Raw genomic sequence first — 25965 nt, forward strand, 5'->3', positions numbered from 1 at the left:
AGCCGTAGCCCCGCCCCCTTCCCCATAGCCCCGCCCATTTCCCCCTAAGCCACTCCCATATTCCCATAGCCCCGCCCACTTTCCCTTGGCCCCGCCCACTTTCCCACCGCCAGTCACACATCCATAGCCCCGCCCACTTTCCTTAAGCCCCGCCCACTTTCTCATAGCCACTCTTACTTTGCCTTATAGCCCCGCCCACTTTCCCATAGCCCCGCCCACTTTCTCATAACCACACACGCTTTCCCTTGGCCCCGCCCACTTTCCATAGCCACGCCCCCTTTCCCATAGCCGCGCCCACTTTCCATAGCCACGCCCACTTTCCCATAGCCACGCCCACATTCCATAGCACCTCCCTCTTTCCTTAAGCCCCGCCCACACTCCCGTAGCCCAGCCCACTTTCCCACATAGCCCCGCCCACATTCCATAGCCACGCCCACTTTCCCTTAGCCACGCCCACTTCCCATAGCCACGCCCACTATCGTGTAGCCCCGTCCGTTTCCCGTAGCCCCGCCCACTTTCAGTTGACCACGCCCATTTTCCCATAGCCCCGCCCATTTCCCATAGCCCCGCCCACTTTCATTTGACCACGCCCTCCTTCATTTGGCCCCGCCCACTTTCCATATGCCACTCCCCTCCCCATAACCTCGCCCACTTTCCCATAGCCCCGCCCAGTTTCCATTGGCCCCGCCCACTTCCCACAGCCACGCCCACTTTCCCACACCCCGCCCACTCCATCATAGCCCCGCCCACATTCCCTTAAGCCCCGCCCCCCTTCACATAGCCCCGCCCAATTCTTCCGTAGCCCCGCCCACATTCCCGCAGCCCCGCCCACTATCGTGTAGTCCCGCCCACTTTGCCTTGGCCACGCCCACATTCCCGTAGCCCCGCCCACTTCACCATAGCCCCGCCCACATTCTCATAGCCCCGCCCACTTTTCCGTAGTCACGCCCTTTCCCATAGCTCCGCCCACTTTCTCATAGCCCAGCCCACTTTCCGTAGCTCCGCCCATTTTCCCATAGCTCCGCCCACTTTCTCATAGCCCCGCCCACTTTCCCATAGCCTCGTCCACACCCCCATAGCAACGCCCACATCCATAGCCACGCCCACTTTACCGTAGCCCCGCCCCCTTTCCCACAGCCACGCCTACTTCTCCCATAGCCCCGCCCACTTTCATTTGACCCCGCCCATTTTGCTATAGCCACGCCCACTTTCATTTGGCCCCGCCCACTTTCCGTAGCCCCGCTTACATTCCCTTAAGCCCCGCCCACTTTCCCTTAGCCACGCCCCCTTCCCTATAACCCGCCCACTTTCCCATAGCCACGCCCACATACCCATAGCCACGCCCACTTTATCATAGCCACGCCCACTTTCCCTTAAGCCCCGCCCACTTTCCCACAGTTCCGCCAACTTTCCCGTGGCCCCGCCCCATTTTCCCTTTAGCCCCGCCCACTTTCCATTGGCCACGCCCACTTTCCCACAGCCCGCCCACTTCCCATAGCCACGCCCACTCTACCGTAGCCCCGCCCACTTTCTCATAGCCTCGCCCTCTTCCCGTAGCCCGCCCCCTTTCCCTTTAGCCCCGCCCCCTTTCCCTTTAGCCCCGCCCCTTTCCCTTTAGCCCCGCCCCTTTCCCTTTAGCCCCGCCCCTTTCCCTTTAGCCTCGCCCCCCTTCCCTTTAGCCCCGCCCCCTTTCCCTTTAGCCCCGCCCCCTTTCCCTTTAGCCCCGCCCCGTTTCCCTTTAGCCCCGCCCCTTCCCCTTAGCCCCGCCCACCTGCCTCATGCTGCGTATCTCCTCCTCCATGTTTTTACACCGTGACTCCGCCTCCTTCCTCCGAAGCTCCGCCCCTTCCCTCGCCTTCCTCGCCGCCTCAAGCTCCGCCCACAAATCTCTCCCCGCCTCCTGATTGGGCGGCTCTCCGTTAGACCACGCCCCTTTCCACCCCTCCCAACCAATCACCTTTGACCCCGCCCACCTGTTGCTGTCTCAGCCGCTCCCATGCTCGATCCCGGGCCCTGCAGGCTCCGCCCACTCTGGCTTTGGCTCCGCCCACCGCCATCTCCATGGCCCTCAAGGCCCCGCCCTCCAACAGGACACGCCCCCTTTCCTGCTCCAAGCTCCGCCCCAAAGCGGCGACCTATAGGAAGCGAGCACGGCGTTTGATTGACAGCTCCGTTAATACAAAAGGGGGCGGGGCTTTGCGTTGCGTGACAGCTCCTTAACCCCGCCCCTTTCTTTTAAGCCCCGCCCATCTGATTACAGAGCTCCTATGGGAGGCGGGCACGGCGATTGATTGACAGCTCCGTTAATACAAAAAGGGGGCGGGGCTTTGCGTTGAGTGACACCTCCTTAACCCTGCCCCCTTTCTTTTAAGCCACGGTGTTTGATTGACAGCTCCATTAATACAAAGGGGGCGTGGCTTTGTGTTGAGTGACAGCTCCTTAACCCCGCCCCCTTTCTCTTAAGCCCCGCCCACCTGGTTGCTGAGCTCACGGCCACCTATCAGGACAGGCACAGAGTTTGATTGACAGCTCATTAATACAAAGGGGGCGGGGCTTTGCGTTGAGTGACAGCTCATTAACCACGCCCCCTTCTCTTTTAAGCCCCGCCCACCTGGTTGCTGAGCTCCTATAGGAGGCAGACACGGCGTTTGATTGACAGCTCCATTAATAAAAGGGGGCGGGGCTTTGCGTTGAGTGACACCTCCTTAACCCCGCCCCCTTCTCTTTTAAGGCCACCTATCAGGGCGGGCACGGCGTTTGATTGACAGCTCCATTACTACAAAGGGGCGGGGCTTTGCGTTTGATTGACAGCTCCGTTAATAAAAGGGGGCGGGGCTTTGCGTTGAGTGACACCTCGTTAACCCCGCCCACTTTCTTTTAAGCCCCGCCCACCTGGTTGCTGAGCTCCTATAGGAGGCAGGCACGGCGTTTGATTGACAGCTCCGTTAATACAAAGGGGGCGGGGCTTTGCATTGAGTGACAGCTCCTTAACCCCGCCCCCTTCTCTTTTAAGGCCACCTATCAGGGCGGGCACGGCGTTTGATTGACAGCTCCATTACTACAAAGGGGCGGGGCTTTGCGTTGAGTGACAGCTCCTTAACCCCGCCCCCTTTTTAAGCCCCGCCCACCTGGTTGCTGAGCTCACGAAGCTCCGCCTCCAGCTCCATCCTTCGCTTGGCCTGGGGGGGGGGATGGGGACATCAATGGGGTCAATGGGGGGGTGGGTTAATATGGGGGGGGGTCTCCCATCCCCTCCCCCCCCCCAACCCCCCCCCCGGGTGTTTTCCCACGGTGGATACAGAGCTGCATTGGGCTGAGGGCCAGCGATGGCCACGTCCCCGCCCCGTGTCCCAGTTCCAGCCGTGGGGCTGGCTGCGTCCCAATGGGGTCAATGAAGGGGGAGGGGGGATGTGGGGCCCTGGTAAGGGGAAAGATGGGATGGAAGGGGGGGTGGGGGGGGCTATGGGGTCTATGGGTCCCTATGGGGGCTGGGGGGTCCTTATGGGGGTCTGGGGGTCTCTTTGGGGGTCCCTATGGGGCCTATGGATCCCTATGGGGGTCTGGGGGTCCCTATGGGGTCTGAGGTTCCCTATGGGGCCTATGGGGCCCTATGGGGGAAGGGGGGGTCCTTATGGGGGTCTGGATCCCTATGGGGGTCCTTATGGGGCCTATGGATCCCTATGAGGGTCCTTATGGGGCCTATGGATTCCTATGGGGGTCCTTATGGGGCCTATGGATCCCTATGGGGGCTGGGGGGTCCTTATGGGGGTCTGGGGGTTCCTATGGGGACTATGGATCCCTATAGGAGTTGGGGGTCCCTATGGAGGCTGGGGGTCCCTATGGGGTCTGAGGGTCCCTATGGGGCCTAGGGATCCCTATGGGGGTCTGGGGGTCCCTATGGGGGCTGAGGGTCCCTATGGGGGCTGGGTGTCCCTATGGGGGTCTGGGGGTTCCTATGGGGACCATGGATCCCTATGGGAGTTGAGGGTCCCTATGGGGGAAGGGGGTACCTATGGGGGCTGAGGGTCCCTATGGGGGTCTGGGGGTTCCCTATGGGGCCTATGGATTCCTATGGGGGTTGTGGGGGTCCTTATGGGGCCTATGGATCCCTATGGGGGCTGGGGGTCCCTATGGGGGTCTGGGGGTCCCTATGGAGGCTGAGGGTCCCTATGGGTGCTGGGGATCCCTATGGGGATTGGGGGTGGGGATCCCTATGGGGCCTACGGATCCCTATGGGGTTCTGGGGGGTCCTTATGGGGGTCTAAGGGTCTATATGGGGGTTGTGGGGGTCCTTATGGGGTCTATGGATCCCTATGGGGGTCTGGGGGTCCCTATGGGGGCTGGGAGTCCCTATGGGGGTTGGGGGTTCCTTATGGGGGTCTGGGGGGTCTCTATGGGGCTCTGGGGGTCCCTATGGGGCCTATGGATCTCTATGGGGGTCTGGGGGGCTCCCTATGGGGCCTCTGTATCCCTATGGGGGTCCCCAGCTCCTTTCACTGCCCCCCCCCCCCCTTTTAACCCAGTCCCCACTTACCTGTGCCAGCCTGAGGGTCCCCTCATCCATCACAATGCAAAGTGGGGGGGGGGCTTCAAGAAGACACTACAATAACAGCAGCCCCCCCCCACAGATATCCTTCAATAGGAGCCCTTAAAGGTACAGACCCCACAACCCCCCCTATAGGAGCCCTTAAAGGTATAGAGCCCACAACCTCCACCTATAGGAGCCCTTAAAGGTATAGACTCCATAACCCCCCCCTATAGGAGCCCTTAAAGGTATAGGGGGGGGGTAGGGGGTGATACCCCCCTATATCCTTCTATAGGAGCCCTTAAAGGTGTAGACCCCACAACCCCCCCAACAGGAGCCCTTAAAGGTATAGAAGGGGGGGGGTGGGGGCTGATACTCCCCTATATCCTTCTATAGGAGCCCTTAAAGGTATAGACCCCACAACCCCCCCCCCCCAATAGGAGCCCTTAAAGGTATAGACCCCATAACCCCCCCCAATAGGAGCCCTTAAAGGTATAGAGGGGGGGGTTGCTGATAGATACCCCCCTATATCCTTCTATAGGAGCCCTTAAAGGTACAGACCCCACAACCCCCCCCCAATAGGAGCCCTTAAAGGTATAGACCCCATAACCCCCCCAGTAGGAGCCCATAAAGGTATAGAAGGGGGGGGTTGCTGATAGATACCCCCCTATACCCTTCAATAGGAGCCATTAAAGGTATAGACCCCACAACCCCCCCCAATAGGAGCCCATAAAGGTATAGAGGGGGGGGTTGCTGATAGATACCCCCCTATATCCTTCAGTAGGAGCCCTTAAAGGTACAGACCCCACAACCCCCCCCCCAATAGGAGCCCTTAAAGGTATAGACCCCATAACCCCCCCCATAGGAGCCCTTAAAGGTATAGAAGGGGGGGGGGTGGGGGCTGATACCCCCTATATCCTTCAATAGGAGCCATTAAAGGTATAGACCCCACAATCCCCCCCTATAGGAGCCCTTAAAGGTATAGACCCCATAACCCCCCCCATAGGAGCCCTTAAAGGTATAGACCCCATAACCCCCCCAATAGGAGCCCATAAAGGTATAGGGGGGGGGTTGCTGACAGACCCCCCCCTACACCCCGTTACTTTACCCGGTCCCTGCAGTGCTGGCACTGCCGATGCCACCCAAGCCTCGGGCACAGGAGGGACACAAGGAACCTCCCACCCCCCCCACCCCCCCCCCCGGCCCTATTATTCCACCCTATTATTCCACCCTCCCCTCCAGGCTGTACCCGGTGCCCGCCCCCCCCTCAGGGGACACAGGTGGGTTGGGATGGGTTGGGCTGGGTGGTGACATTGGGGTATTATGGCCAAACCCAAAGCATTTAATAGGGCAGCCATGCAGAGACATGGGCACCCAAAGCATCTTAATAGGGTATTCATGCATAGAGCTGGGCACCCAAGCATAGAACAGGGACGTGAAGGTCAATAGAGAGCAATGTGGGGCCGACATGGATCAATATGGGGTCAATAGGGCTCAATATGGGGTCAATATGGATCAATATGGGGTCAACATAGTCAATATGGGGTAAGTATGGATCAATATGGGGTCAATAGGGCTCAATATGGGGTCAATAGGGCTCAATATAGGGTCAATAGGGCTCAATATGGGGTCAATGGGGCTCTATATGGGGTCAATAGGGCTCTATATGGGGTCAATAGGGCACTATATGGGGTCAATGGGGCTCTATATGGGGTCAATAGGGCTCTATATGGGGTCAATAGGGCTCTATATGGGGTCAATAGAGCTCTATATGGGGTCAATAGAGCTCAATATGGGGTCAATAGAGCTGTATATGGGGTCAATAGGGCTCAATATGAGGTCAATAGAGCTCTATATGGGGTCAAAGCAGCTCTATATGGGGTCAATAGGGCTCTATATGGGGTCAATAGGGCTCAATATGGGGTCAATAGGGCCCAATATGGGGTCAATATGGATATATATGGGGTCAATAGAGCTCAATATAGGGTCAGTAGAGCTCTATATGGGATCAATAGGGCTCTATATGGGGTCAATAGAGCTCTATATGGGGTCAGTAGGGCTCTATATGGGGTCAATAGAGCTGTATATGGGGTCAATAGGGCTCTATATGGGGTCAATAGGGCTCAATATGGGGTCAATAGGGCTCAATATGGGGTCAAAGCAGCTCTATATGGGGTCAATAGAGCTCTATATGGGGTCAATAGAGCTCTATATGAAGTCAAAAGGGCTCTATATGGGGTCAATATGGCTCTATATGAAGTCAATAGGGCTCTATATAGGGTCAATAGGGTTCTATATGGGTTCAATAGAGCTCTATATGGGGTCAATAGAGCTCTATATGGGGTCAATAGGGCTCTATATGGGTCAATAGAGCTCTATATGGGGTCAATAGGGCTCTATATGGGGTCAATAGAGCTCTATATGGGGTCAATAGGGCTCTATATGGAATCAATAGCGCTCTATATGGGGTCAATAGGGCTCTATATGGGGTCAATAGGGCTCTATATGGGGTCAAATCAGCTCTATATGGGGTCAATAGGGCTCTATATGGGGTCAATAGGGCTCTATATGGGGTCAAATCAGCTCTATATGGGGTCAATAGGGCTCTATATGGGGTCAATAGAGCTCTATATGAAGTCAATAGGGCTATAAATGGGGTTAATGGAGCTCTATATGGGGTCAATATGGCTCATTATGGGGTCAATAGGGCTCAATATGGGGTCAATAGAGCTCTATATGGGGCCAATAGGGCTCTATATGGGGTCAATAGGGTTCTATATGGGGTCAATAGAGCTCTATATGGGGTCAATAGGGCTCAATATGAGGTCAATAAAGCTCTATATGGGGTCAAAGCAGCTCTATATGGGGTCAATAGGGCTCTATATGGGGTCAATAGAGCTCTATATGGGGCCAATGGGGCTCTATATGGGGTCAATAGAGCTCTATATGGGGACAATAGGGCTCTATATGGGGTCAATGGGGCTCTATATGGGGTCAATAGGGCTCAATATGGGGTCAATGGGGCTCTATATGGGGTCAATAGAGCTCTATATGGAATCAATAGAGCTCTATATAGGGACAATAGGGCTCAATATGGAATCAATAGGGCTCTATATGGGGGCAATGCATCTCTATATGGGGTCAATAGGGCTCAATATGGAATCAATAGGGCACTATATGGGGTCAATGGGGCTCTATATGGGGTCAATAGGGCTCAATATGGAATCAATAGGGCTCTATATGGGGTCAATACGGCTCTATATGATAGGGCTCTATATGGGGCCAATAGAGCTCTATATGGGGTCAATAGGGCTCAATATGAGGTCAATAAAGCTCTATATGGGGTCAATAGGGCTCTATATGAAGTCAATAGGGCTCTATATGGGGTCAATAGGGCTCTATAGGGCTCTATAGGGCCCTTAGAGTCCTATAGAGCTCTATGGGGTCTATAGGGCAGCCCGTCCACCTCCTGCTCGTCTCTATGGTACGAGGCGGTTGGAGGACCACCGCTCTCTATGATCCTCGCTCACTTCCGCCTATCTTCCTAACCGGAAGTGACGAACTAACCGGAAACCGGAAGCGGCGGCTCTGCGGGGCGGCGGCCGGTGGCGCGGGAAAGAGGTGAGTGGAAGCCCCGCCCCCAACCCGGACTGTGACGTCATCGGCTCCCCGTGACGTCATGACTGGGGCCCCTATAGGCGCCCTATAAGCCCCCCATATATCCCCCTATAGGTGCCCTATAACCCCCCCCATGTCCCCTATAGGTGCCCTATATGGTGCCCTATAGGTGCCCTATAAGCCCCCACCCCATATATCCCCCTATTAATGCCCTATAGGCCCCCCCAAGTCCCCTATAGGTGCCCTATAAGTCCACCCCATATATCACCCTATATGTGCCCTATAAGCTCCCCCCTATGTGACCCTATATGTGCCCTATAAGCCCTCCCCCCATATATCCCCCTATAGGTGCCCTATAAGGTGCCCCTATAGGTGCCCTATAAGCCCCCACCCCATATATCCCCCTATAAATGCCCTATAGGCCCCCCCAAGTCCCCTATAGGTGCCCTATAAGCCCCCCATATGTCCCCCTATAGGTGCCCTATAAGCCCCCCCATATGTGACCCTATAGGTGTCCTATAAGTCCACCCCATATAAACCCCTATAGGAGCCCTATAAGCTCCCCCCCCATATATCCCCCTACAGATGCCCTGTAAGCCCTCCCCCCATATAAACCCCTATAGGTGCCCTATAAGCCCCCCCATGCCCCCCTATAGGCGGCCTGTAAGCCCCCCATATGTGCCCCTATAGGCGCCCTCCTCCTTAGGTGCCCCCCATCTGCCCCTATAGGTGCCCTATAGGCCCCCCCATATAAACCCCTATAGGTGTCCTATAAGCCCCCCCATGTCCTCCTATAGGTGTCTTATAAGTCCACCCCATATAAACCCTTATAGATGCCCTATAAGCTCCCCCCCCATATATCCCCCTATAGATGCCCTATAAGCCCTCCCCCCATATAAACCCCTATAGGTGCCCTATAAGCCCCCCCATATATCCCCCTACAGATGCCCTATAAGCCCTCCTCCCATATAAACCCCTATAGGTGCCCTATAAGCCCCCCCATGTCCCCCTATAGGCAGCCTATAGCCCCCCCATATATCCCCCTATAGGTGCCCTATAAGTTCACCCTATGTGCCCCTACAGGTGCCCTATAAGCCCACCCCATCTACCCCTATAGGGGCCCTATAAGCCCCCCCATATGTGACCCTATAGGTGCCCTATAAGCCCTCCCCCCATATAAACCCCTATAGGTGCCCTATAGGCCCCCCCCATATAAACCCCTATAGGTGCCCTATAGGCCCCCCCCCCATATAAACCCCTATAGGTGCCCTATAAGCCCCCCCATGTCCCCCTATAGGCAGCCTATAAGCCCCCCCTATTTGACCCTATAGGCAGCCTATAAGCCCCCCCTATTTGACCCTATAGGCACCCTATAAGCCCCCTCCATGTGCCCCTATAGATGCCCTATAAGTTCACCTCATATCCCCCTATAGATGCCCTATAACCCCTCCTCCATGTGCCCCTATAGGTGCCCTATAAGCCCCCACCCCATATGTGACACTATATGTGCCCTATAAGCCCCCCCATGTGCCCCTATAGGTGCCCTATAAGCCCACCCCATCTGCCCCTATAGGTGCCCTATAAGTTCACCCCATGTGTGACCCTATAGGTGCCCTATAAGCCCCCTCCCTCCATGTGCCCCTATAGGTGCCCTATAAGTCCGCCCCATATAAACCCCTATAGGTGCCCTATAAGCCCTCCCCCCATATAAACCCCTATAAGTGCCCTATAACCCCCCCATGTCCCCCTATAGGTGTCCCATAAGTCCACCCCATATGTCCCCCTATAGGCACCCCATCTGCCCCTATAGCTGCCCTATAAGCCCCCCATATGTCTCCCTATAGGTGCCCTATAAGCCCTCCCATATCTGCCCCTATAGGTTCCCTATAAGTCTATCCCATCTGCCCCTATAGATGCCCTATAACCCCCCCCACCCCCATAGGTGCCCCATAGCTGACCCTATAGGCTCCCTATAACCCCCCCATATGTCCCCCTATAGGTGCCCTATAATCCCTCCTCCATGTCCCCCTATATGTGCCCTACAAGCTCCCCCCCATGTGACCCTATATGTGCCCTATAAATCCACCCCATATAAACCCCTATATGTGCCCTATAAGCCCCCCCTTGTCCCCTATAGGCGCCCTATAAGCCCTCCCCCCATATATCACCCTATATGTGCCCTATAAGCTCCCCCCTATGTGACCCTATATGTGCCCTATAAGCCCTCCCCCCATATATACCCCTATAGGTGCCCTATAACCCCTCCTCCATGTGCCCCTATAGGTGCCCTATAAGCTCCCACCCCATATGTTCCCCTATAGATGCCCCATAAGCCCCCGCCCCTCCCAGCTGCCCCTATAAGTGCCCTATAAGCCCCCCCCATGTAACCCTATAGGTTCCATATAAGCCCCTCCATGTCCCCCTACAGGTGCCCTATAAGCCCACCCCATCTACCCCTATAGGTGCCCTATAAGCCCCCCCATATGTGACCCTATAGGTGCCCTATAAGTCCACCCCATATATCCCCCTATAGGTGCCCTATAAGCCCTCCCCCATAGAACCCCTATAGGTGTCCTGTAAGTCTACCCCATATAAACCCCTATAGGTGCCCTATAAGTTCACCCTATGTGACCCTATAGGTGCCCTATAAGCCCCCCCCATGTCCCCCTATAGGTGCCCTATAAGCTCTCCCCCATAGAACCCCTATAGGTGCCCTATAACCCCCTCCTATTTGACCCTATAGGTGCCCTATAAGCCCTCCCCCCATATATCCCCCTATAGGTGCCCTATAAGCCCCCCCTATTTGACCCTATAGGCGTCCTATAAGCCCCTCCTTGTCCCCTATAGGTGCCCTATAAGCCCCCATATATCACCCTATAGGTGCCCTATAAGCCCTCCCCCCATATAAACCCCTATAGGTGCCCTATAAGCCCTCCCCCCATATATACCCCTATAGGTGCCCTATAACCCCCCCATGTCCCCCTATAGGTGTCCCATAAGTCCACCCCATATGTCCCCCTATAGGTGCCCTATAAGCCCTCCCATATCTGCCCCTATAGGTTCCCTATAAGTCTATCCCATCTGCCCCTATAGATGCCCTATAAACCCCCCCACCCCCATAGGTGCCCCATAGCTGACCCTATAGGCTCCCTATAACCCCCCCATATGTCCCCCTATAGGTGCCCTATAACCCCTCCTCCATGTCCCCCTATATGTGCCCTATAAGCCCCCCCCCATATGTGCCCCTATAGGTGCCCTATAAGCCCCCACCCCATATGTTCCCCTATAGATGCCCCATAAGCCCCCCCCCCCTCCCAGCTGCCCCTATAGGTGCCCTATAAGCCTCATGGGGGTGCTCGGTGTTGCCCCCCAAGGTGGGGGGGGAGAAGGGGTCCTCAGCCACCCCCACAGGTATCCGGCCCCATATGTGACACCCCCAACCCCATATGGTGACACCCCATATAGTGACACCCTATATAGTGACACCCTATATAGTGACACCCCTGACCCCATATAGTGACACCCCATAAGGTGACACCCCCAACCCCATAAGGAGACACCCCACAGGTACCCCTTCCCCCCATATGTGACACCCCTGACCCCATAAGGTGCCACCCCATATGTGACACCCCATAAGGTGACACCCCCAACCCCATAAGGTGACACCCCTGACCCCATACAGTGACACCCTATATGTGACACCCCCGACCCCATATGGTGACACCCCACAGGTACCCCTTCCCCCCATATGTGACACCCCTGACCCCATAAGGTGCCACCCCTGACCCCATAAGATGACACCCCATAAAGTGACACCCCAACCCCATATGGTGACACCCCACAGGTACCCCTTCCCCCCATATGTGACACCCCTGACCCCATAAGGTGACACCCCTGACCCCATAAGATGTCACCCCATAAGGTGACACCCCATATGGTGACACCCCTGACCCCATAAGATGACACCCTTGACCCCATACAGTGACACCCCATAGTGTGACACCCCATACGTTGCCCCCTCACCCCCTTATACCCTCTTATCTCCCCCATCCAGGTCCCTCCATCCTCCCCATTGTCCCCCCCATAAGTTGACACCCCCAACCCCATAAGGTGACACCCCTGACCCCATAAGATGACACCCCATAAGATGACACCCCATAAGGTGACACCCCATAAGATGACACCCCTGACCCCATACAGTGACACCCCATAGTGTGCCACCCCATACGTTGCCCCGTCACCCCTTATATCCTCTTACCTCCCCCCTCCAGGTCCCTCATTCTCCCCCATATAGTGACACCCCATAAGGTGACACCCCCAACCCCATAACGTGACACCCCATATAGTGACACCCCGTTTTTTGCCCCCTCACCCCCTTATATTCTCTTATATCCTCCTCTCCAGGTCCTTCCAGCTCAACACCCCCATATTGTCCCCCCCCATATAGTGACACCCCATATGTGACACCCCATATATTGCCCCCTCACCCTCTTATCTCCCCCTCCAGGTCCCCCCATCATCTCCCCATGGCGGAGCCGGTCCATTCCATCCACCTTCACAACTTCAGCCGCTCTCTCTTAGAGACCCTCAACGTCCAACGTCTGGGCGGTCACTTCTGCGACGTCACCGTCCGTATCCGCGACTCCACGTTCCGCGCCCACCGCTGTGTCCTGGCGGCCGGCAGCCCCTTCTTCCACGACAAACTCCTTTTGGGTCACTCCGCCATCGAGGTTCCTCCCGTGGTGCCCAGCGGGGCCGTACGGCGGCTGTTGGAGTTCCTATATAGCGGCTGCTTGGCCGTGGCTCGTTCCGAGGCGCTTCAGATGCTCACGGCCGCCTCCGTCCTGCAGATCAAAACGGTGATCGATGAGTGCACCCAGATCATCTGCCAGGGACACAAAGGGCTGCCCCCCAACCGACCCCCTGCTGGGTTATTGCATTGGGGTGGTACCACTCGGAACCATCCCGGGTTATTGGATGGGGGTGGTACCACTCGGAACCATCCTGGGTTATTGGATGGGGGTGGTACCACCCGGAACCATCCTGGGTTATTGGATGGGGGTGGTACCACTCGGAACCATCCTGGGTTATTGGATGGGGGTGGTACCACGCGGAACCATCCTGGGTTATTGGATGGGGGTGGTACCACTCGGAACCATCCTGGGTTATTGGATGGGGGTGGTACCACGCGTAACCATCCTGGGTTATTGGATGGGGGTGGTACCACTCGGAACCATCCTGGGTTATTGGATGGGGGTGGTACCACCCGGAACCATCCTGGGTTATTGGATGGGGGTGGTACCACTCGGAACCATCCTGGGTTAGCGGATGGGGATGATGCTCAGCACCAGCTCCAGGAGCTCTTGGTGCCACCTGAACACGATGGGTGCTATGGGGCAGCCCCACTATCAGAACAGGATGATGGGTGCTATGGGGCACCCAGCTGTAAACAGAGGCAGACCCCCTTGGTACCATCAGAACACGATGGGTGCTATGGGGCAGCCAGCTCCCATAGCCATAAGCAGAGGCAGCCCCCCTTGGTGCCACCATCAGGACATGATGGCTGCTATGGGGCAGCCCCTCCTGCGTTATCAGATGGGGATGAGGCTCAGCACAAGCTCCAGGAGCTCTTGGTATCATCAGAACACGACGGGTGCTATGGGGCAGCCCCTCCTGTGTTATCGGATGGGGGCGATGCCCATCACAAGCTCTTGGTACCATCAGGACACGATGGGTGCTATGGGGCAGCCCCACCAGCAGAAGGATGCTATGGGGCACCCAGCTGCCATAGCCGCAAGCAGAGGCAGCCCCTGAGGCTCCAGCTGCCTATTAAAGAGGAGGAGGATGATGATGATGATGAAGGCTCAGTGCCCCCAATGCCGTTCCCTGTTGAAGAGCCGCTGTTTCTCGATGCCCCCGATGTCTTTGACGCCTTCCTGCCCCCTTGGCAGGGGGATGATGGGGGCAAAGTGGGGAGGGGTCCGGCCTTTGGGACTGAGGTGGGGCTGGGAGGTGGGGGGAGCAGTTTGGGGTTCACCCCCCAAGTGCCGCCCCTTTATGAGGAGGGGGTTGGGGAAGGGGGGGCGGGTGGTGGAGCCCCCATTGGGGTCCATAAGGTGTCAAGGGCCGGGACAGCGCGACGCCCTGAGCCGACGTATCAGTGCGGCCATTGCCAGAAGACGTTCAGCTCCAGGAAGAACTACAGCAAGCACATGTTCATCCACTCGGGTAAGGGGATGTGGGGGATATGGGGGGATGTGGGGTCCTTGGGGGGCCAGGGGTGGTTTAGGGACATGTTCATCCACTCTAGTAAGGGGATATGGGGGGGATGTCAGGGGTATATGGGGAGGACGTGGGGTCTCTGGGGGCCGGGGGGGGGTTTAGGGACACGTTCATCCACTGTGGTAAGGGGATATGGGGGCCATATGGGGGAGATGTGGGGTACTTGGGGGACGGGGGGGGGTTTAAGGACAGAGCAGACCCACGTTGATGTGTGTTGACACACATTGATGTGTGTTGAGCCATGTTGATGTGAGTTGACCCACGTTGTTCTGTGTTGACCCACGTTGTTCTGTGTTGACCCACGTTGTTCTGGGTTGACCCATGCTGGTGTGTGTTGACCCACGTTGATGTGTTGGCCCACGTTGCTGTGTTGACCCACGTTGTTCTGTGTTGACTCACATTGATGTGTTGACCCACGTTGATGAGTGTTGACCCACATTGATGTGAGTTGACCCACGTTGTTCTGAGTTGACCCACGTTTTTTTGTGTTGACCCACGTTGCTGTGTTGACCCACATTGTTCTGTGTTGACCCACGTTGTTCTGTGTTGGCCCACGTTGATGTGTTGACCCACGTTGATTTGTTGACCCACGTTGATGTGTGTTTACCCACATTGATGTGAGTCGACCCACGTTGCTCTGTGTTGACCCACGTTGATGTGAGTTGACCCACGTTGATTTGTTGACCCACGTTGCTCTGTGTTGACCCACGTTCTGAGTTGACCCACGTTGTTCTGTGTTGACCCACATTGATGTGTTGACCCACGTTGATTTGTTGACCCACGTTGATGTGTGTTTACCCACATTGATGTGAGTCGACCCACGTTGCTCTGTGTTGACCCACATTGATGTGAGTTGACCCGCGTTGATGTGCGTTGACCCACGTTGATGTGTATTGACCCACATTGTTGTGTGTTGACCCACATTGATGTGTGTTGACCAACATTGCTATGTGTTGACCCACGTTGCTCTGTGTTGACCCACACTGATGTGTGTTGACCCACGTTGATGTGAGTTGACCCACGTTGCTGTGTTGACCCACGTTGCTGTGTTGACCCACGTTGTTCTGTGTTGACCCACGTTGCTCTGTGTTGACCCACGTTGTTCTGTTTTGACCCACGTTGCTCTGTGTTGACCCACGTTGGTGTGTTGACCCACATTGTTCTTTGTTGACCCACGTTGATGTGTGTTGACCCACATTGTTCTTTGTTGACCCACACCGTTCCATACTGATGTGTTAAGGTGAGGTTGTCTGATGCTGAATCAGGGTTGATCTGTTTTGGACGATGTTGACCCGTGTTGATCTACATTGATGTGTGCTCATTTGCTTTGAGTTGACCCTTGTGTTGATGCATGTTGATGTATGTTGATGCATGTTGATGTATGTTGATGCATGTTGATGCATGTTGATGTATGTTGACCTACGTTGATCTGTTTTGCTACCACTGTGGATTCACGTTGACGACATCGCTCTCTTTTGACCTCTGTTGGCCCACATACGACTCATGTGGACTCATGTTGACCCACAATGAGCTGCTGTCAGCCTGCATAGCTCCATGTAGATCACGTTGACCCATGTAGATCACATTGACTCATGTTGGCTCCTACGTAGCTCCATGTTGATCATATTGACCCATGTTGGCCCCTATGTAGCTCCATGTTGATCATGTTGACCCATGATGGCTCCTATGTAGCTCCATGTTGATCACGTTGACCCATGTTGGCCCCTACGTAGCCCTGTGTTGATCACGTTGACCCACATTGGCCCCTACATAGCTCCATATTGATCACATTGACTCATGTTGGCCCCTACGTAGCTCCATGTTGATCACGTTGACCCATGTTGGCCCCTATGTAGCTCCATGTTGATCACATTGACCCATGTTGGTCCCTACGTAGCTCCATGTTGATCACGTTGACCCATGTTGATCACACTGACCCATGTTGGCTTGTACATAGCTCCATGTTGATCACATTGACCCATGTTCATCACGTTGACCCCCACTGGCCCCTACATAGCTCCATATTGATCACGTTGACCCATGTTGTCTCCTACATAGCTCCATGTTGATCATGTTGACCCATGTTGGCTCCTACGTAGCTCCATGTTGATCATGTTGACCCATGTTGGCTCCTACGTAGCTCCATGTTGATCCCATTGACCATGTTGGCCCCTGCATAGCTCCATGTTGATCCCATTGACCCATGTTGGCCCCTACGTAGCTCCATGTTGATCACATTGACCCATGTTGTCTCCTACATAGCTCCATGTTGATCCCATTGACCCATGTTGGCCCCTACGTAGCTCCATGTTGATCACATTGACCCATGTTGGTCCCTACGTAGCTCCATGTTGATCACGTTGACCCATGTTGATCACACTGACCCATGTTGGCTTGTACATAGCTCCATGTTGATCACATTGACCCATGTTCATCACGTTGACCCTCACTGGCCCCTACATAGCTCCATATTGATCACGTTGACCCATGTTGTCTCCTACATAGCTCCATGTTGATCATGTTGACCCATGTTGGCTCCTACGTAGCTCCATGTTGATCATGTTGACCCATGTTGGCTCCTACGTAGCTCCATGTTGATCCCATTGACCATGTTGGCCCCTGCATAGCTCCATGTTGATCCCATTGACCCATGTTGGCCCCTACGTAGCTCCATGTTGATCACATTGACCCATGTTGTCTCCTACATAGCTCCATGTTGATCCCATTGACCCATGTTGGCCCCTACGTAGCTCCTTGTTGATCACACTGACCCATGTTGGCTCATACGTAGCTCCATGTTGATCATGTTGACCTGTGCTGCACCATGTTGGCCTGTAACTGATCTGTGTTGCCTCAGGTTGACCCATAACTGATCCGTGGTCTTCCACACTGCCCCATAATTGATCCGTGGTGCTCCACACTGCCCCATAACCAATCCCTGGTGCTCTACATTGACCTATCTCTTTGCAGGCGATCCCATTGACCCATGTTGATCACACTGACCCATGCTGTCCCCCATGTAGCTCCATGTTGATCACACTGACCCATGCTGTCCCCCATGTAGCTCCATGTTGATCACACTGACCCATGTTGACCCCCGTTGACCCATATTGGCCCCTTAATAGTTCGATGTTGATCCCATTGACCCGCGTTGGCCCCTATGTAGCTCTATGTTGATCACATTGACCCATGTTGATCACATTGACCCATGTTGATCACGTTGACCCACATTGGCCCCTATACAGCTCCACGTTGATCACATTGACCCATGTTGGCCCCTACATAGGTCCATGTTGATCATGTTGACCCATGTTGGCTCCTATGTAGCTCCATGTTGATCACATTGACCCATGTTGGCCCCTATGTAGCTCCATGTTGATCACATTGACCCATGTTGGCCCCTATGTAGCTCCATGTTGATCCACGTTGACCCATGTAGGCCCATGATGATCTGCTGTCAGCCTACGTAGCTCCATGTTGATCATGTTTACCCATGTTGATCACATTGACCCATGTTGGCTCCTACGTAGCTCCATGTAGATCCCATTGACCCATGTTGGCTCCTACGTAGCTCCATATTGATCACATTGACCCATGTTGGCTCCTATGTAGCTCCATGTTGATCACGTTGACCCATGTTGGCCCCTATGTAGCTCCATGTTGATCCACGTTGACCCATGTAGGCCCATGATGATCTGCTGTCAGCCTACGTAGCTCCATGTTGATCACGTTGACCCATCTCTTTGCAGGCGAGAAGCCCCACCAATGCTCCATCTGCTGGCGCTCCTTCTCGCTCCGTGACTACCTCCTGAAGCACATGGTGACCCACACTGGGGTCCGAGCCTTCCAATGCACCGTCTGCTGCAAACGCTTCACCCAGAAGAGCTCCCTCAACGTCCACATGCGCACGCACCGCCCCGAGCGCTTCCAGTGCCGCCTCTGCACCAAAGGCTTCTCCCATCGCACCCTCCTCGAGCGACACGTGGCTGCCACCCACCCTGTACCACCCCCAGGGCCACCTCCGGGACCACCACCGGGACCACCGCCACCAGACAACATCAAGGATGTGGGGGTCAGTCACACTCATGTGGCGTAGGGGTACCCCATAGGGTTGCCACCACCCCTAGACTGACATAGGGGTACCCCACCACCCCTAGACTGACTCTTTAACACCAAGGACGTGGGTGTCAATCACACTCATGTGGCATAGGGGTACCCCATAGGGTTGCCACCACCCCTAGACGGACATAGGGGTACCCCATAGGGCTGCCACCACCCCTCACGTGGCATAGGGGTACCCCACCACCCCTAGACTGACTCTATGAGCCCCCTGGGGTGAAACCCAAAGGACTTTGACCTCCCTGATGTGGGTTTGATGCCCTGGATGGATGGATGGATGGATGGATGGATGGATGGATGAGGTCCATCCCAAAGGGCTGCCACCACCCCTAGAATGACTCTTTGACACCAAGGATGTGGGGGTCAGTCACACTCAAGTGGCATAGGGGTACCCCATAGGGTTGCCACCACCCCTCACGTGGCATAGGGGTACCCCATAGGGTTGCCACCACCCTTCATGTGGCATAGGGGTACCCCATAGGGCTGCCACCACCCTTCACGTGGCATAGGGGTACCCCATATGGTTGCCACCACCCTTCACGTGGCATAGGGGTACCCCATATGGTTGCCACCACCCCTCACGTGGCATAGGGGTACCCCATAGTGTTGCCACCACCCCTCACATGGCATAGGGGTACCCCATAGGGTTGCCACCACCCCTAGACTGACATAGGGGTACCCCACCACCCCTAGACCGACTCTATGAGCCCCATGGGGTAAAACCCAAAGGACTTTGACCCCCCTGATGTGGGTTTGTTGCCCTGGATGGATGGATGAGGTCCATCCCAAAGGGCTGCCACCACCCCTAGACCGACTCTTTGACACCAAGGATGTGGGGGCCAGTCACACTCATGTGGCATAGGGGTACCACCATAGGGTTGCCACCACCCCTAGATCGACGTAGGGGTACCCCATAGGGTTGCAACACCCCTAGACTGACTCTTTGGCATAGGGGTATCCCACCACCCCTATACCAACTCTTTGAGCCCCATGGGGTGAAACCCAAAGGACTTTGACCTCCCTGATGTGGGTTTGATGCCCTGGATGGACAGATGGGGTCTATCCCACTCATCCCCTCGCACCCAGGATGTGTTAATAATGGGGGTTTCCCTTTTACCTCTGAACCGCGGCTATGGGGGGGGTGGTTCAACGCGCTCTGGGGGGGATGTAAATCAACACGCAGGTTTTAAGGACTCGTTTTGTGCCATTAATGCAACTATTTTCCTTCGAAATCCCTCCTGCCCCATTGCCTGCCCATGGGGCTCCCACCCAGATGGTGGGTGGCAGCAGGGCTGGATCGTGGGCATATGGGCACCATAGAAGGGCTGGATCATGGTTATATGGCCACCATAGAAGGGTTGGATCATGGTTATATGGCCACCATAGAAGGGCTGGATCATGGTTATATGGCCACCATAGAAGGGCTGGATCATGGTTATATGACCACCATAGAAGGGTTGGATCATGGACCCATGGGCACCATAGAAGGGTTGGATCATGGTTATATGGCCACCATAGAAGGGTTGGATCATGGTTATATGGGCACCATAGAAGGGCTGGATCATGGTTATATGGGCACCATAGAAGGGCTGGATCATGGTTATATGGGCACCATAGAAGGGCTGGATCATGGTTATATGGCCACCATAGAAGGGCTGCAGCCATCAGCCACGTCTCAGGTCCTCCCCATGTCTTTGTGTTGATGGATGGCGTCAACAAGGCCCGACCACATCCCACAGAGGAGCTATAGGACACCCCAACCCCCAACCACATCATGTATCTTGCTGATATCTTTATCTCCATGTCAAACACCCACTGGGTCAAACCCCCCTCATAGGGGCCAATGCAGAAGGGCTGCAATAGCTGTAGGTCACGCCGTGGGTCTTCCATCAATCTTCCTATTGATGATGGGCACCAAGAGGGCAAACCACGTTATAAAGATGAATCATGGGCCCAGGGAGCCCCTCAGAGCTGCAAGGCCAGGGCTGGGCTGGGTCCCTGCTCAGCATCGTGGAGGCGGCGGTGTCGGATGAGGGCAAACCATGTTATAAAGATGAATCATGGCCTCCATCATCATTCCAAAGATGAATCATGGGCTCCATCATCATTCCAAAGATGAATGATGGGCCCCGGGAGCCCCTCAGAGCCCTTGGTGCAAGGCTGGGCTGGGTCCTTGTTCAGCATCACGAAGGCGGCGGTGTTGGATGATGGCAAACCATGTTATAAAGATGAATCATGGCCTCCATCGTCATTCCAAAGATGAATCATGGCCTCCATCGTCATTCCAAAGATGAATCATGGCCTCCATCATCATTCCAAAGATGAATCATGGCCTCCATCATCATTCCAAAGATGAATCATGGCCCCAAGGAGCCCCTCAGAGCTGCAAGGCCAGGCTGGGTCCTTGCTCAGCATCATGGAGGTGGCGGATGAGGGCAAACCACGTTCCAAGATGAATCATGGCCTCCATCATCACCCCAGGGAGCCCCTCAGAGCTGCAAGGCCAGGCCGGGTCCCTGCTCAGCATCATGGAGGCGGCGATGTCGGATGAGGTGTGAGCTGCGGCTGAAGGTTTTCGGGCAATCAGGACAGAGATAAGGCTTCTCACCGGTGTGAGTTCGCTGGTGCTCCACCAGTCGGGAGCTCTCGCTGAAGCACTTGTCGCACTGGGAGCACTGGAAAGGCTTCAGGCCGCTGTGCAGGCGGCGGTGCTGGCTGAGGTTGGAGCTCCAAGCAAAGCGTTTGCCGCAGGCGCTGCACTGGTAGGGCTTCTCACCCGTGTGGGTGCGTTGGTGCTGGAGCAGGTTGGAGTTTTGGGTGAAGCTTTTAGAACAGCCGTTGCATTTGTAGGGTTTTTCTCCCGTGTGGGTGCCCAGGTGGTGCATCAGATGCGAGCTCTGCCCGAAAGCTTTGCCGCACTCTGTGCACTTATAGGGCTTCCGAGCGCTCTGAAGGGATGTGGGGGGCAGCCCCCAGGCCCAGTGCAGCTCTAGGGGTGGTGAAGACAATGGGGATGCCATCAGGATAGGGGGGGGGTCCGCCTCGGGGGTCTCCGTGGTGCCTGTGGTGGGAGAAAGATGTGTGTCACCATAGGGGGTCCTTAATTACCCTCTTAATTACCCTGTCACCATGGAGGTGTCCTTAATTATCTTCTTAATTACCCTCTCTGAGCTGCCTAATTACCCTTCTGACCAGCCCAATTACCAACCAAGCCACGCGGTGCCCTCTCAGAACAGTCTCATCTGGAGGTGGCCATGAGGGGCACGGCTTAAATGGGATGTATTGACTGATTTAAGTCTGGAGTCAGACCTGCTTTGGGTTCAGTGCAGGGACCCCACAAAGCTCCCGTTCCCTATGGACTGGGAACACCCTCAGACCTCCCCCCAGGATGGGGCTGTGAGGAACCCGCTCCAAAAGCAGCTGGTTTGGGGTTGGGGTTGGACTGCAGAGCTGCCATACCTCCATCCCTAGCATGGATAGAGCAGGGAACAGCCACAGGAGCACTATGGAGGAACACTATGACTCTATATCCCTGTGTGTCCTCAATCCCCTCCTGGCTGTGCCCACTATGGGATGCCCCCATCCCTCCCTCCATCCCCCCATCCATCCCTCCATGCCCCCATCCCTCCATCCATCCCTCCCTCCGTGCCCCCATATATCCCTGATGTCCCCATCCCTCCATGTCCCCATCCATCCTTCCATCCATCCCTCCGTGTCCCCGTCCATCCCCCCATGCCCCCATCCCTCCCTCCATCCATCCCTATGTGCCCCCACCCATCCCCGTGTCCCCATCCATCCCCCCATCCCTCCCTCCATGCCCCTATCCCTCCCTCCATCCCCCCATCCCTCCCCCCATCCCTCCCTCTGTGCCCCCGTCCATCCCTCCCTCCATCTCCCCATCCATCCCTCCATCCCCCCGTCCATCCCTGTGCCCCCATTCATCCATCCCTCCATCCCCCCATCCCTGCCCCCATCCATCCCTCCCTTCGTCCCATCCATCCCTCCCTCCGTCTCCCCATCCATCCCTCCCTCACCCATCACCCCATCCCTCCCCCCATCCATCCCTCCGTGCCCCCATCCCTCCCTCAATCCCCCCATCATCCCTCCATTCCCCCATCCATCCCTCCGTGCCCCCGTCCATCCCTCCGTGCCCCCATCTATCCCCCCATCCCTCCCTCCATGCCCCTATCCCTCCATTCATCCCTCCCTCCATCCCCCCATCCCTTCCTCCGTCCCCCCATCCATCCCTCCCTCCATCCCCACATCCATCCCTCCCTCCATCCCCACATCCATCCCTCCTTCCATGCCCCTATCCCTCCATTCATCCCTCCCTTCATCCCCCCATCCATCCTTCCCTCTATGCCCCCATCCATCCTTCCCTCTATGCCCCCATCCATCCTTCCCTCTATGCCCCCATCCATCCTTCCCTCCCTCCATCTCCCCATCCATCCCTCCATCCCCTCATCCCTCCCTCCATCTCCCCATCCCTCCCTCCATCCCTCCCTCTGTGCCCCCATCCATCCCTCCCTCCCTCCATCCTCCCATCCATCCCCCCATGCCCCCATCCCTCCCTCCCTACCCCCATCTCCCCATCCATCCCTCCCTCCATCCCCCCACCCCCCCATGACATCCCAGGACTCACCTCGATGCTCAGCAGTGTCCGTGTCCCCATCCCTGTCCCATTCATCCAGCTGCTCCATGGCTTCAGAACGAGGGGACACCCTATAGCAAACCTATACCAACCCCATAGCAACCCTATAGCAAACGTGGGGGGTGGGGGGGGGCAATGGGTACGGATGGGATTCTGAGGGGGGCATAGAGCTGATGGGGGGGCGGTGGGTCCTTGAAGGGACAATGAACGTGGGGTGGGTGAACACACGGTGATAACGGGAGGGGTCGGGGCTCCCCGGACCCAGGACCGGGTCTATAGGGCAGCGCAGCCCCCTCCCCCCCCTCGACCCTCCCCCATATCGCTCCGCCCCCAACCCCGGAAGCAGCGGGGCCGCTCTGCACCGCTCGGAGGACCGAGACTCGATGGTGTTAACATCCAATGTTGACTCCCTTTATCCCCACGTTACCCCCCCACAAAGGGGCAGAGCTGAGCAGGGGACAACCCTGATTCCTGATGGCCATATAGAGCTGAAGGGATCCCTATGTCCATATAGAGCTGAAGGGATTCCTATGTCTATATAGAGGTAAAGGGATCCCTGGTGTCCATATAGAGCTGAAGGGATCCCTGATGTCCATATAGAGCTGAAGGGATCCCTGGTGTCCATATAGAGCTGAAGGGATCCCTGGTGTCCATATAGAGCTGAAGGGATCCCTGGTGTCCATATAGAGCTGAAGGGATCCCTGGTGTCCATATAGAGCTGAAGGGATCCCTGGTGTCCATATAGAGCTGAAGGGATCCCTGGTGTCCATATAGAGCTGAAGGGATTCCTATGTCCATATAGAGCTGAAGGGATCCCTAATGTCCATATTTCAGAGCCTCTGGGGCTCCTGGTGACACTTGGAGTCTGTTCCGATGTCCTCAGTGGATTCATGTCCCCATATCATTGACCCCCAGTGTTCTTTCAGGTCCATCCTGATGTCCCCAAGGCCTCTTTATGTCCCATCTGATAACTGATAGGCGACACTTGGAGCCTGTTCCAATGCCCTCAATGGATTCATGTCCACATTTCATTGACCCCCGGTGTCCTTTCAGGTCCATCCTGATGTCCCCAAGGCCACTTTGTGTCCCCAAGGCCTCTTTGTTGCCCCCACGTCCTATTTGTGCCCCCTCTGATGAGTGACAAGCCCCGAGCGCTGCCGAAAGCACTTCCCACACCGCGGGCAAGGAAACGGCTTCTCCCCGGTGTGAATCCTCCGGTGAGCGGTGAGATGCGAAGCCACGGCGAAGGCTTTGCCGCAGTCGCTGCAGGCGTGAGGCCTCTCACCCGTATGACCGCGGAGGTGCAGAGCCAAGGCCGAGCTCTGGCTGAAACGCTTGTTGCAATGAGCGCAAGCAAAGGGCCGCTCCCCCGTGTGCACGCGGCGGTGAACGGCCAAGTGCGAGGCCACGGTGAAGGCCTTGCCGCACTCGGTGCACACGTGAGGCCTCTCCCCGGTGTGTAAGCGACGGTGTAGGCCTAAGGCCGAGCTCTGGCTGAAGCGTTTGCCGCAGTGGGTGCAGGCAAAGGGGCGCTCACCTGTGTGAACGCGGCGGTGGACGGCCAGGCGGGAGCGGGCACCAAAGGTTTTGCCGCAGTCGGTGCAACGGTGAGGACTGGGAGCAGGAGGGGGAGCAGGGGGAGACGCTGCGGGGGGGAGTTGGGGGCTGAAGGGACGGTGGGTCGGAGCCGGGGGTGGTCCTGGAGCTGGAGGGGGGAGAAGGGAGAGATGAGGGGGGATATGGGGAGTGGGGGGTAATGGGAGAGATGAGGGGGGATATGGGGGGGGGTAATGGGGGAGAGATGAGGGGGGATATGGGGGGCGGGGGGTAATGGGAGAGATGAGGGGGGATATGGGGAGATGGGGGGTAATGGGAGAGATGAGGGGGGATAGGGGGGGCGGGGGGTAATGGGGGGAGAGATAAGGGGGGATATGGGGGTTAATGGGGGGAGAGATGGGGGGGATATGGGGGGAAATGGGGGAAGAGATGAGGAGGGATATTGGGGGGTGGGGGGACATGGAGGGAGAGATGAGGAGGGATATGGTGAGTGGGGGGCAACGGGGGGAGAGATAAGGGGGGATATGGGGGATGAGGGGAGAGATGAGGGGGGATATGGGAGGATATGGGGGTGGGGGTTAATGTGGGGAGAGAGATGAGGGGGGATATGGGGGGAAATGGGGGGAGAGATGAGGGGGGATGTGGGGGGAGAGATGAAGGGGGATATGGGGAGTGGGGGGTAATGGGGGGAGAGATGAGGGGAGATATGGGTGTTGGGGGGTAATGGGGAAGGAGATGAAGGGGGATATGGGGGGCAATGGGGGAGAGATGAGGGGGGATATGGGGGGTGGGGGTAATGGGGGAAGAGATGAGGGGTAATGGGGGGAGAGATGAGGGGGGATATGGGGAGATGGGGGGTAATGGGAGAGATGAGGGGGGATATGGGGAGTGGGGGGTTAACGGGGGGAGAAAGAGGGGGGATATGGGGGTGGGGGGTAGTTGGGGGAGAGATGAGGGGGGATGTGGGGGGAGGGGGGTAATGGGGGGAGAGATAAGGGGGGATATGGGGGTTAATGGGGGGAGAGATGGGGGGATATGGGGGAAATGGGGGGAGAGATGAGGAGGGATATGGGGGTGGGGGGATATGGAGGGAGAGATGAGGAGGAAGGGGGGAGATGGGGGATGAGGGGAGAGATGAGGGGTATGGGGGATAATGGGGGGAAAGATGAGGGGGGATATCGGGGGGAGAAGGTGGGGTGGGTGGTAATGGGGT

General features: G+C 56.3%; 3 protein-coding genes and 1 long non-coding RNA gene across 11 annotated transcripts in view; 2 read left to right on the top strand and 2 right to left on the bottom strand.

The window, feature by feature from the left end:
* LOC146760173 (uncharacterized) overlaps positions 1 to 1976 on the top strand; it is a 13787-nt gene extending 11811 nt beyond the window's left edge. Inside the window, exon 3 of the long non-coding RNA XR_014947302.1 lies at positions 1838 to 1976. This is a non-coding gene — a long non-coding RNA (uncharacterized LOC146760173). The remainder of the gene's footprint in view (positions 1 to 1837) is intronic.
* The window catches only part of MYH14 (myosin heavy chain 14), a 26517-nt gene extending 13682 nt beyond the window's left edge, over positions 1 to 12835 (bottom strand). For 3 of the 7 annotated variants that reach the window (XM_085550648.1, XM_085550651.1, XM_085550645.1), the window contains exons 1-5: positions 12697 to 12832; positions 4535 to 4600; positions 3129 to 3179; positions 1974 to 2135; positions 1772 to 1900 (exon numbers count right to left, since the gene is read on the bottom strand). In XM_085550648.1, the coding sequence (XP_085406774.1) occupies positions 1772 to 1900; positions 1974 to 2135; positions 3129 to 3179; positions 4535 to 4564 (372 nt within the window). In that variant the 5' untranslated portion in view covers positions 4565 to 4600; positions 12697 to 12832. Of the gene's footprint in view, positions 1 to 1771; positions 1901 to 1973; positions 2136 to 3128; positions 3180 to 4534; positions 4601 to 5633; positions 5704 to 12696 lie in introns of those variants that run through there. The other 4 variants (XM_085550649.1, XM_085550646.1, XM_085550650.1 and 1 more) reach the window with 4 other exon arrangements.
* Positions 7959 to 19737, top strand: ZBTB45 (zinc finger and BTB domain containing 45). Of its 2 annotated transcripts, none has more exons than XM_085550634.1 (3): positions 7959 to 8146; positions 12651 to 14371; positions 18175 to 19737. In XM_085550634.1, exons 1-3 carry the CDS (start codon positions 7965 to 7967, stop codon positions 18519 to 18521), a joined length of 2250 nt encoding a protein of 749 aa, XP_085406760.1. In that variant the 5' UTR covers positions 7959 to 7964; the 3' UTR covers positions 18522 to 19737. The 2 variants fall into 2 exon arrangements, with proteins under 2 accessions (XP_085406760.1, XP_085406761.1); XM_085550635.1 differs by lacking the exon at positions 7959 to 8146 and adding an exon at positions 12442 to 12451.
* Positions 19738 to 20321: 584 nt separating this feature from the next.
* Positions 20322 to 24910, bottom strand: LOC107307373 (uncharacterized; the record flags this gene model as incomplete). Its single annotated transcript, XM_032441789.2, has 2 exons — positions 20322 to 21605; positions 24313 to 24910. Coding segments are annotated over 2 exons (1170 nt in total), but the record flags the coding sequence as incomplete, so codon positions are not given.
* Positions 24911 to 25965: the final 1055 nt, after the last annotated feature.

Source organism: Coturnix japonica, chromosome 6 (genome assembly GCF_054131305.1).
Source record: "Coturnix japonica strain WE chromosome 6, WE-NBRP24, whole genome shotgun sequence".
Lineage (NCBI taxonomy): Eukaryota > Metazoa > Chordata > Aves > Galliformes > Phasianidae > Coturnix > Coturnix japonica.

Excerpts from the sequence above, each read along its gene's own strand:
- ZBTB45 (XM_085550634.1), top strand. The coding sequence starts at position 7,965 with ATGGGGTCTATAGGGCAGCCCGTCCACCTCCTGCTCGTCTCTATGGTA. Across the intron at positions 8,147-12,650 it reads GCCGGTGGCGCGGGAAAGAG|GTCCCCCCATCATCTCCCCA; the intron begins GTGAGTGGAAGC and ends CTCCCCCTCCAG. Across the intron at positions 14,372-18,174 it reads GCACATGTTCATCCACTCGG|GCGAGAAGCCCCACCAATGC; the intron begins GTAAGGGGATGT and ends ATCTCTTTGCAG.